The sequence below is a fragment of the Ictidomys tridecemlineatus genome, chromosome X, assembly GCF_052094955.1.
Source record: "Ictidomys tridecemlineatus isolate mIctTri1 chromosome X, mIctTri1.hap1, whole genome shotgun sequence".
NCBI lineage: Eukaryota > Metazoa > Chordata > Mammalia > Rodentia > Sciuridae > Ictidomys > Ictidomys tridecemlineatus.
In genome coordinates, this window is record NC_135493.1 from 38,469,892 (window position 1) to 38,482,298 (window position 12,407).

Below are 12,407 nucleotides of genomic sequence, written 5' to 3' on the forward strand. Positions count from 1 at the left end.
TCACAGGCAAAATACAACCCAAGTTGATACAACTGCTCTATGATGAAGACGGGGGGGGGGGGGGGGGGGGGGCTTAGGATGGAATGAGGATGGGCTCATTCTTCCCCTTACCTTCTCTCCCCACTGCACAAGATATCACTCCTCACTTCCCTATCCACCCAAACACCTGCCACAGGCCAGAGCTTGCACTGTTTCTGCCAAAGAGGCCAATCTTCTCTCACCTCCTGGCTCCCACTTCCTTCCCTCAGAACCACCCAACCCAGGACGAGACTCATGCTACCTTCCTCCCTCTATCACTTCCTCTAGCAGCTACTATACAGGAAGCAAAACCAACCAAGAAGTGCCCAAACCCTCCTCAGGTTGGCAATGGTTCCAAGTATTTTAACACAATATGCACTGACAGATGTGTAAGCCCCGCCCTATGCAGCTGGGAAAGAGCTAAGTGGGCACAGAGCACTGGTATCCAGAAGAGGAGGGGTCCTCCTTTTGCCTTTAGAGTAACCACTGCATCCAAGCACCTTGGAGAGGGACTTAAATTAATATACCCTGGGGGTCAGCAAACAGGATGGAAAGATACTAATGACCCCAGTTCTCCTGCTTAGGAGAAAAGGGGAGGAAAAGAGGCCAATACTTGCACAAGGAATAAGGGAAAAGCCACTTGCTCAAAAACTCTCAATACAGCCCACCAATTAGAGATCAAGTTTATGTAAAAAGGCCATTTCTAAAACTCATCCTGTCCCTGATGTTCAGTGGAATCTGTCTATATGCAATTCCCAATTCAGTTATCTCTTCAATGGGATTGCTTTCCTGCCAATTCTCTGACACATGTCACACCTCCTCTGATGAAATGGGCAGTTTGAATTGTAGAAGGGGTTGTTTTGGAGTTCAGAATACTCTGGAAGGCCAGGTATGCTGGTGTATGCCTGTAATCCCAGTGACTTGGGAGATGGAGGCAGGGGGATTGCAAGTTCAAAGCCAGTCTCAGCAACTTATAGAGGCCCTAAGCAACTCAGAAAGACCCTGTCTCTAAATAAAATACAAAATAGGGCTGGGGATGTGGCTCCGTGATTAAGCCGCTCTGGGTTCAATTCCTGGTAACAAAAAAAAAAAAAAAGAATACTGTGGAAGGAGGCTAACTTGGATGAGATGGGTGAGGTGGAGAGACTTGGAAACAGAAGAATATGAAAAAGAAAGATAAAAAGACAGCACCAATCTCAGAGAAAAAAGAAAGTAAGAAGGGAAAAAGGAGGCAAGGAAGGAAGGGGGAGGGAGAGAGAGAAAAAGGAAAGGAGGCAGGGAGGAAAGGAAGGAAGACATGCCTATTTCATCAGTTCTACTATGGAGCTTACTAAGGGCAGCAACTATCCTGTGAGCCACTAAAAGGCATCTCTTTTTTTTTTTTTTTTTTAATATTTATTTTTTTTTTTAGTTCTCGGCGGACACAACATCTTTGTTGGTATGTGGTGCTGAGGATCGAACCCGGGCCGCACGCATGCCAGGCGAGCGCGCTACCGCTTGAGCCACATCTCCAGCCCTAAAAGGCATCTCTTGTTTGCATGTGGGATACCTGCTAACTTCCCATATTTAAGGTCTGCTCATTAACCTCAATGTTCCATGCATCAGGCCTTGACAATGTGGGCCCTCCTTAGGACAACAAAGAGAACACAATTTTCTATCTTGCAAGTCTCCTATTGAGAATTCATGAACATCTGTGGTTCTCTCATCAACATCCCAGAGATGACAGAGCATTCCTAGAGTTTCACTTGGCTTGTGGAGAAATAAGAAACGTGCCCTTGCAATAAAATGCAAATGACTCCAGGTTACAGTTGAAACACTTTCCTGTGAAGAAGGAAACAACTCCATGCCTTATTAGCACATGTTGTTTCTTATGCCTTGAATTCCCTTCTTTCCTCCACTGTTCTCATTCATTCACACACATTTGTAGAGCATGTATAAGAGCCAGGCCCTGTTCTAGGCACTAAAACAGAACACAAGACAAAGAAGAGTCCTTATTCTCATGGAGCTAACATACCTCCTGCATGAACCAGCACAAATGTCACCCCCTCTAAGAAGCTTTGCTTAACTGCACTAAGGGAAAAAAAGACCCTTGGCCTTCTGTGTTTTGTTCAAATCTGTCACTGTGCATGTAATACTGTAATCAGTTGATCTGTTTTCTTGTCTTTCTCATTTCAATTGTAAGCAACACAAGAGCAAAGACTGATTCTTATTTATCTTTGAATCTCCAGTGCCTGGCTCCAATGTTTGGCATATAACAGGCATTCAGTGAGCATTTGTTGACTAAATGCCAAAATAAATAAATTCCCATGAGCATTTCAAACAAGAGTCTTGAAAACAGAGTTAACCTACAACAACCAGGTGTCAACATTCCCTCTTGTTAATCCCTACAGATCCTAGAGATGGGAGGAAGGGAATGTAGAAGGCCCTAAAGGGGTCAAAGGAGGCCTGCTTGAAATAACTGATGACATAACTCATGATACTCCACAACAATCTTAAAACCTACCCTGCAATAACTGGGGGGAGCTCAATCTCTAATTTGAAACACACCATCTAACACCTACATGATGGTGTTGCCAGAAGACTAAATGCCTAGCCCATAGGCCACCCAGACTCACACAGGCGGGGAGGAGTACTTGAGCCAACTTCCCGCCTAATACTTCAGCTAGCAGATAATGTCTCTTAAAGTGGGTCCAAGGCTCCCTAACATTCGATTTACCAAGAAGCTTGTTATAAATACAGATTCCCATCCTTACCGTGGACCTGCTCAGAATTGCCATGCAAAAAGCCAGTCATCTGTACTCTAACCAGATTCCAAACATTTCTTTCATAAAGGGAGTTCCACAATTAGAGCTCTCCACAATCATGGTTTCTTTGTGTCCATTTGATCAGTTACAGGGAGGAGAAGAACATTTGAGACAAGATATTTCAATGTAACAAAAGCTGTGGGATTGACTGGGACTGGGGATGTGGCTCCATGACAGAACATTTGCCTAGCATGCACAAAGCCCTGGGTTCCATCCTCAGCACAACAACACAAAAAAAAATTACATTTGAAAAAGATACAAAAGACCAGGAGAAGCTGAGAAATTCGGTGCTTCTTGTAGAGAATATTTTGATAAAGCATATTGAAAATGAGATACCCACTGAAAAGTACTGAAGGGGAGAAAATAGGAAAAGGGAGTTACTGACCTAATAACATTCTTTTTCTTTATATGATATTAAGATGCAAGAGAAGAAAGTTGGCCTGTCCAAATGTCTCCCAAGGGATTAAGACCTAGAGCAAATAGCATAATTTCCTGATTAAAATGAAAGTGAACAGATACTTTGGGTGAGAATGGGCTACGGTTTTAATAACCAGTTCTTTGTGATGGAAATTCTACAAAAAGATGTGAGCTATAGCTGAGACTGCCTCTATCCTGTATTTCAAAAAACAGACAGAAAGATTCTCTTAATGGGCACAACAGACCCAGGAACTATTTACACGAGGACTCAAGGGAACACAGACAGGGCCACCAGAGGGGAAAGAAAAAAGAAAAGTAAAAACTCAGCTCGATCACTCAGTCAGTTATCATTATCCAGCACATATTAAACAATTAATGTACATGTACAGTATTATATTCAGCTCTACAGGGAGTTACACTGCTGTATGCCTTTTCTTGTAAAAATTGCTCCTGCTAACACTAGAGAATGAAGAAACATGTAAAAACAGGCAACCAAGCCAAACACAAAATTATCTACTCACACACAAAGGTATACATTAAAGATCCATTTTTGTATTGCTGTGAATAAAGCCCAGGGCCTCACACATGCTAAGTGCACACTCTACCACTGAGCTATTCCCAAGTTCTTGAACCCAACACTCCAAGAAGTAGTCAGAAGGTTGGAAAAGGAGGACAAAAGGTGTTCCTAGAATGACACAAATGACTGGATTCAGGTCAGAATCATCTAAAAAGTTTTCATAGAGAATCTTCAGAAGAGTACTTACAGAGGGAAGGGATCCAAAAGAAATCCCACAAAGACTGAGAAGGTGGTACATCTATGGCAAAGGGACAAAATTCCAAGGAGCCTGTGGATCACCCACTGAGTAGGAGCCAGCAACATACGGTTATTTAAAAGCAAGCATGATACTAGGTTGTAATAACAGGTGCATGGCATGAAAAGGCTGGGAAGAAAATCTTTCCTCTCTGCTTGGTGCAGGCTGGACCTCTGGTAAGAGTTACGGCATCCAGTTTTACATGCTGTGCATTACAAGAGTATGCAGACATGGGCAAGAATCCAGAGAAAAGCAACTGAAATCATTACAGGAATGACTTCTAGCAGCTATTGAGAAAGGTAAAATGGAGATGAGGTTTGTTAGTCAGAATCTGCAGTAAAACTGCATTGGTCATCTGTCAGTTTTAATCAGCTCTGCCCAACTTCTGTTTTTGGTTTTGTTGTTGTTGTTGTTGTTTTGTATGTGTGTGTGTTTTGTTTTTGCTTTGTTTTTTTTTTTTTTTTTGGCTGTGGGATTAAACCCATGAACCACCAAGCCACATTCCCAGACATTTTTATTTTTTATTTGAAACAGGGTCTTGCTAAGTTGGTTAGAGCCTCACTAAGTGGCCGAGGCTGGCTTTGAACCCCTGATCCTCCTGCCTCAGCCTCCTCAGCAGCTGAGATTACAGGCATGTGCCTCCACACCCCGGTTCCCAGCTTCTCTGTTTAAGTGATTATAGTTCTTCAGAGGATTAAAATGTTTTGTCTCCATGTGGCCCATTTCATAGAGAAGACTAGGATAGGAAAAGGTTAAATAATTTGCTCAGGTTCCCACAGCAAGCCATGAGCAAAACAACTGTCATAATTTTAAATCCCAGTGCTGTCTGTGGGTCGTTTAATCAACTAATCCACATGACCCTTCTTTATAATGAACACCCCCAAAAGACTCTAACAGTGAAAGATGGGAAAATTCTCTGCAAATTTCCTTTGATGAGGGAGAAATAAAACAAACTAAAAAGGAATATCATGCCTCACTGCCAAGGCCCATATAAATACCATCCCCTCTCATCCCCCTGGATTGATGATACAGACACAGTACATCTGATAAGCTGTCTGCAGATGGTTGGATCCCTCATTGAACCCATTACCCACCAATGTTGATTCCAAGCAGGAAGAGTAATCAGTGCTCCAGACAACAGATGGGGAATGAGGAGGTATGTGTCTGGTCTAAACCCAAAGGGTAAAAGAGAAAGCCTAGTCCTCAAATCCATCAGGTTTTCTCTAAAACAAATCTATCACATGGTAATTGGAATGCACCAGTGTATATTTACTGAGTTACAAAGGATGTCACCAAAAGCTCAGAATTTTTTGAGTACATGCCATTCTACACTTTTAGCAAAGAGGAGAAAGTAAATAAGAAAATCAAATGGTGAACCCAAAGCAGATAAGTCATATTTAGTGGAAATCAAACTTCTAATTGTTATAATGAAGACAGAAAGTCAAATAGGAGTGGCAATTCTAAAAAAGAATGGGGCTCAGTATTTTTGGCAAAAGACAGTAGCTTGGATTAAAAGGGTCAATGGCATCAATTACTATTTGCCAAATGTCCAAGCTGGCTTTATGTACAAAGGCATTAAGAGTTAAATGGCATATGGTATGTTCTCCTAAGTCCAATGCCTAACCAGGAGCTGTTGGCACAGATACATACAGAACCATCAGGCATTGGGCAGTTAAACAAGACATCCAAAAAGGGATCTTTTCATTAAGTTCTTAAGACAAAAACAACATAACTGGACTCAAGGAAGATACAGGGCCATTAAATCAAGGCCACTAATCTTTTAGCTAAGCTGGCATTTTAACCCTTCTGCTGAGAAACTATAGAATTTTTTTGAAGTCCAAGAACTCAGTTTATTCTGATAGTCATTATAAATTCAAAAAAATAAAACTAGCCTGAAAAACAGTCACTGAATACTAAATAAATGTATTTTCAACATAAATGTTTAATTTTATGTTTATTCATGTTTGTGAATTAGTTACTACTTTTTGCAGTTGATTTTTAAAAATTTTTATTGGTACATAATTACACAGAATAGTGGGATTCATTTTAATATATTCATACCTGTACATGATTTTTAAGATTTAAATAGCTATAGAATCACTTCCTGCTAAGTCCAGATTCTCCCTGGAGTAGCTAATATCTCAAGCTACCTCTGCTACTAACTGTAAGGGGATTTGGGGTAAATAGCACAATCAAGTACATTCATTTCCTATCACACATACTGGCCAAAATCATAGGCAAAAAGGGAGTGACTGGCCATGCATACTGGTACATTTGGTAGACATCATCGATATTCAGCAAGGGGTGTTAACAGTGGCATGATATCCTTGATACTTGCTGATCATGAGAACCCCCAAACATCTCAGGCTGTAGGTGAGCTGTTGATCCAGTACTACTTCAATCCTACAACCCTCTATAAGTCTATAGTCCCAGGACCCCTAAGAAATCTGATGAGACCAAACAGAAACCCAGCAGCAGGAACAGTAATCAAGAATAATTCAGCTGGGAGTGGTGATGTAATGCCCATAGTCCTAGCAGTTCAGGAGGCTGAGGCAGGAGGATTGTAAGTTCAAAGACAGCCTCAGCAATAGCAAGGTGCTAAGCAACTCAGTGAGATCTGTCTCTAAATAAAATACAAAATAGGCTGGGGATGTGGCTCAGTGGTTGGGTTCCATCCTCAGCACCACATAAAAATAAATAAAGTTTTAAAAATTGGCATATTTTAAAAAAGAATAATTCAGACGTAAGTACTGTCCTTCCTTATGCTACTACAGTTGGCAGTCACCTGACAGCAGGGTGACTATGATGAGGGTCTGTGTGACAAGGCACTGGGAATGAATATTTTTCAGATTGAAAAATGGGAGATGGAGAAAATAACCAGTTTCCCTCCAACTTTTCTAGTTCCTATCCCAAAAGCAATATAGCCCTTGTTACAAACTTATACTGACTCTGAGGAAAAAGGCCTTTCTACAAAACCAAAATAGTCAGTGGGTTGGAGTCACATAGCAGAAATGCCCCTTGTTCCTGCCTAGTATGTGTGAGAGCCTGTGTTCAATCCCTTGCAAAAAGAGAGAGAGAGAGAGAGAAAGAAAGAAAGAAAAAGAAATGTCCTTTGCTAAGCTACTCCTTTTACTTCAGTTAACATCTCCCTTTCCTTTTCTGGACTTCTAAACTCCACAGAATATACTATTACAATATAGCCGAATTCAGCTGATTCACTTACCAAAGCATTTCTTTATATATACTATCTTCCCCTTGGAATATACACTCATGAGAAACATTTTAACCTCTCTTTCTCTAGTCTCAAGCTGATCTATCACAACCCCATATAATATAATGCATATGAAAGTGCCTTATAAATAGTAAAGTGCTAGATAAATGCACGGTATTATTAACCTTACATATTATCATTAGTCATTGCTGCAACCAAGTCAGAAAATTGTTCCCAACCATCTTTTGTTAATTTTTTCTAGGACACACAGCAACTTTTAAAAATCTATATGTTCCTGCTTCCAGGGAAGAGCCACACAGAAGGTATGGAAAGTTGGATATCAAAGGCTAGGTCCTCTCCATGGGCAAGAGGCCACTATTTAAATGGCATAAAAAGAGTTATTTAGGGGTCATCAGCATAGGATTATAATCCTGATGAGGCTCAAAAATTCCTCAGCATGACTCCATTCATGATTCATATCCTCACCTTACAGCTTCAGTGTTTAAGCACAGGACAGTAGAAAAAGCACAGGTGAGAGGAATCAGTTCACAATTCCCCAAATATCCACCTCTCCCCCAAATATCATCATCCTCTGAATGTGGGTCCAAGAGTGGTGTGGTCGAGCCTACTTTACTGGGGAGACACAGAGTGCAAAAGATAAATAGGTAGAGATAAGAATAGGAAAGACAGTAGAATGTTCATCTATGAATCCACAACCAGTGAAACGCCACATCATGTACAACCACAAGAATGGGATCCTAATTTGAATAAGTTATACTGCATGTATGTTTAATATGTCAAAATACACTCTACTGTCATGTATACCTAAAAAGAACAAATTTTTAAAAACAGATGAATAGGGACTGGCTAACTAAACTCCACAGAGAAGAAACTAGTTTTCTTTTTTTGGCAGAAGGAGGTGAAAAACCTTTCACACTAGTTCTCGGTTGCATTCCCATCTACTTCTTATGAATGAAAGAATCACAACACATGACTGTCAAGAGCTGTAAGTGCAACTCTGCCTCATTTTACAGATAGGAAAACTGAGGCCCAGGAAGACAACTTTCCCTTAAAGTCATACAACCAATTAATGCCATACCTAGGTCTCACGAGTCTTCTAAAAGCCTCTAAAAATAATTCCTCTAAAAACCATGGTGCTATCTTTGATATGTTCACACCAGCATCAGTCCCAGTGAGGCTTAATTTAGTCCTTTGTTGACTTTCTAGCCAGAGGCCTCAAGACCCCTTTGTAAAAGGGCTACCCTCTGACCTTCACCACCTGCCATCCTAAAAAACACTCCTGTCCTGAGAGCCTCACACAGCGGCTGAGGTACGTTGTTCTCTCTCTTTAACAAAAAGCCCATTCATAAAAAAAGAAAAGGAAAGAAGACTGGCTCAAATTTATACAGCAGGTATAGCTGGACAGCCCTGGACTTCCGGTGAATAGCATCACTTTCCAAGAAACCTTTTCTGAAATACTGCTGCCCACTCCAGCTCCATTCCATGATTACAGCCACCCAATCAATAACAGCCTCCTTATTCCAAAACTATTCACACTTTCTTGCCACATCTGCAAAATGGGAATAGGCCACAGATCGTTCACCACATTTTACAGACTGAGAAACTGAGTCAGGCACTGCACACAGAGCTAGCAAGTATCTGAGCCACAAGGAGACAGTGCCATGTATGCTCATCTGCCATGTTTATCTGCCCAGGCCTTCCAAAGGATTGCCCCACCACCCACTGACACCCCCACTTTGGGATTGACAGCTTGTAACTCCAGAGGATGGGTTTGCTTTCCATCCCAGAGGCTAATTCATCTTTTGGCTGCAGGCAAGTGACCTTCCATCCCTGAGTGCTGCCAAGGCTGTAAAATGGAGATAATAATCTCAACCTCCTGCCCCACACATGGTTTCTAAGTCTCCTGAGAATAACCTTCTACAAATACAAAAGCAATAAAGATGCTAATGACGGGTTTCAAAACTGCCCCTAAAGAAAATGTACCAGGTTTTCTCAGCCTGAAATCTAAAGACAGATTGCTTTCCCCTATCCCCTTCTTCTTCTTCCTCCTTCTTCTCCTCCTCCTCCTCCTCCTCCTCCTCCTCCTCCATGATTTTATAGCTTCGGAACATCTCTCTGCACACTGCACAGGCTGAGTACAGAAAGACCGTCTCACACTTGGTCCTCACCCAGATTATTTTTATGTATCTGGCAACTTTCCTTTTCAATCCCTTTTGTTTTCCTTAACATCACTAATGGGTAGAAGCCGAGGAGGTAAAGAAATCAGCTTTCTGAGCACCCCTGGACCATAACCACAGGAGACAGAGTGATAAGATGGAGAAGTTTGAAAATTGTAAATATCCTCTCACCAGATAGAGATCACCAGCCCAAAGTTCATGAGTCGGCCTGGGGCCTGTTTTAGGGAGCACGTAGTAGAAGCCTGGGGCAGCTCCAGTGCCTCAGAACTCAAAGGCAGACCTCACCCCCAAGAACATAAACTCCCCAATGAAAGAGTCACTAAGAGAAACCCTAAAAGTACTTCCCCAAAGTACCACAGTGGAGACAAGGAAGCTTATGTGACAACCTTGGGAAAGAGTGTCACCAGGCCACTCAGAATCGAACTTATCACCAAAGGCAAAAGGGCTGGGCCATGGTCCACAGTTGTGATTCAAAAAGGGCACCTGGCTGGGGCAGGACTTCCTGCTTGTAAAAGGCCAGGCTAGGGCAGGGAGAGGAGGGGCCACTGGCCTGAGTGCCAGTGGTTCTCAGGTTGAGACACAAGGTTCCTCACCTCCACTTCGGGGCTGACCACACATTGTGCAAAGCCAAATCTGAAATGGGCACAAAGGCAGCCACTCATTGGAAAAATCATTTTTAAGGGTCCCACTTCCCATAGGGATGAGGTGCTCTATACTACTGAGTGTCCTGAGCACACAAATAACTTGTATCACTCAGGCTGCCCAGGAAAAAGTCAACAGACTCACATGCATCATGGTGACCAGGTGACAGGGGTTGAGCAGGTAGATGACAGTCTTGGTGGCGAACTTAAAGCCCAGCTCCACCCCGAAGGTCAGGCACAGGGCTACTAAGAGCAGATTCTTGCTCAGGCTCTCCTTGCCTTCATCGGGCCGCTGGGTCACCTGCTGTGGCTGGCTGCCACTGCCACCCCTACCGTCCTCCGTCTGCCTCAGGATGTGCCGCAGGGCCACCAGGATCTCCAACAGGGCCAGGGTCAGGACCACCACACTTTCCAGCAGCCGCTGCTGCCAAGAGAGGAAGGCAGCACAGTCGGGGCCCCCATTGCCTGCAAAACTGGGGTCCACGCCCCCATAGAGCCAGTCCAGGAGACTATGGTAGCTATACCGGGACATGATGCAAAGTGGTTCCCCTTGACCACTGTGCAGGAAGCAAGAGCGAGATGGAACACGAGCCCAGAGGGTTGCCCGGGTACTGGAACATGTAAGGAGGGCACACCCCTGCACCCCTCTCCAGACACGGGGGCACCTAGAGGAGGGGAAGGGAATCTACACGCGAGGCCCGGGGTAAAGTGCTGGCTCTAACTTGTCCCCACGGCTGTCTGGGGAGCCCCCCGCGCTTCTCCAGTGGCCACCAACGAGGCAGGGTTGAAAGGAGCCGTTGGCCAATCTAAAAGGAAGGAGAGGAAAAAAAAAAGGTCTCAAAGAGGCAATTGCATCGGGAATTAACGAAGCGGGGAGGGAGGGGTAACTAGCGAGGGAAGAAAAGGGGAACAGGGGCAGTGGCGAAGCAAGCAGGGGTCAGGGAAGCCAAAGGCCAAGAGGGTCAGGGCGGGGGCCGAGGGGACCCTGCAGTGCCGCCTGAGGGAACCGCGGGATGGGGGGCAAAGCGGGTGAGAGCGAGGGGACACGTGGAGGCTAGGAGAGGGGCTCCGGGGCCGGGCAGGCGGGGAGGGCGACTGGGATGGCAGGGACGCCGGAGTCCTCGTCTCACGCACTCCACAGGGGGATCTCTTACTCCTGCAACCGCGTGGCCGTCTCTGCCCCCAGCTAGCAACTTCGCCGCCGACGGGCCCCTCCAGCCAATTTAGAGCCGTCCCGGTCCAGCCTCCCGCCCCCGGGTACACCCCCGAGCCCCCCAGCTCCACCCCCGGCCCCAGCCGCCCGCCCTCCGGGCAGCACCACCCTCAGCCCGCGGCCCGCCCGGGACCTGCCCCCCTCGCGCGGGCAGCGGCGGGAGGAAGCCGAGAGGGAGGGCGGGAGGGCGGGAGGCCGGGCCAGCCAGGGGCTGGACTACAGCCGCCCCCCCACTCCGCCCCGGCGCCGCCGCATCTTCCCGCGCCTCCCGCCGGCCCTGGGGACGGGCCGCCGCGCCCCTCAGGGCTCCACTCACCGGCAGCGCGGCCCGTGGCCCGGCTTCGGGCCACCACTCTGCTCCTGCACTCCCCGCGCCCCGGCGCTGGGCTCCCCTGGTGGCCGCAGCCACCGCCGCCGCTGTCGCCGCCGCCGTCGCGCAGGGCTCCTCCTCCCGGTCTTCCTCCCCCTGCAGCAACCGCGCTCGCTTCCTCCTTCTTCCCCTCCTTCTCTCCTCCCCCTCGCGGCCGCCGCCGCCTCCCGCGTCCCTCCTCCCGACGGGTGCAACCTCTCGCCCCTACCCACCCACCACGTCCTCGGGCCACCACTACCCCACCTCGCCTGCGTCCCTCTCCCGCCCGCCGCCGACTCCCCCCACCGCGTCCACCCTTCACACCTCCCACCCTGCCTCGCCTAGGAGCTCCCTCCGCCTCCCTCCTGCGGCTCAATCTCCGCCTCCTTCCTCCTCCTCCCAGCCTGCCTTCACTTTGCACTCTTCGAGGAGACTGCATGCGTGCACAGCCGCCCTCCACAACCCCGTGCAGAATTCGTCTCCTTGCGTTCGCTAACTCTGCCTTCCATGTTCTCCATGAAAATTCTTTGTATAACTGGCACATAGTAGGCAGTCAGCCGGCCCTCGCTAACTTCTTGTGGAATGGAGAAGCCTGGCCAGTGATGAGCAGCTGAGCAACCTTGGCTTTTGGGGGTGTGGTGGGTATGGCCTTCTCTTCCCGTTTCCTCCCTTCTGCCATGAAATGGAAGGTGTGTGCGGGACCACAGCCTCTTCTCTCACCTTTCTAGCCACAGCTACGCCGCC

The 12,407-nt window shown here is 46.3% G+C and overlaps 1 protein-coding gene across 10 annotated transcripts in view; it reads right to left on the reverse strand.

The window, feature by feature from the left end:
- Tmem164 (transmembrane protein 164) overlaps window positions 1-11,826 on the reverse strand; it is a 165,317-nt gene extending 153,491 nt beyond the window's left edge. For 4 of the 10 annotated variants that reach the window (XM_078034395.1, XM_078034392.1, XM_078034396.1 and 1 more), the window contains exons 1-2: window positions 11,631-11,771; window positions 10,247-10,907 (exon numbers count right to left, since the gene is read on the reverse strand). In XM_078034395.1, coding sequence (XP_077890521.1) covers window positions 10,247-10,633 — 387 coding nt within the window. In that variant the 5' untranslated portion in view covers window positions 10,634-10,907; window positions 11,631-11,771. Of the gene's footprint in view, window positions 1-10,246; window positions 10,908-11,235; window positions 11,362-11,630 lie in introns of those variants that run through there. The other 6 variants (XM_078034393.1, XM_078034400.1, XM_005323359.4 and 3 more) reach the window with 6 other exon arrangements.
- Between the last annotated feature and the right edge of the window lie 581 nt (window positions 11,827-12,407).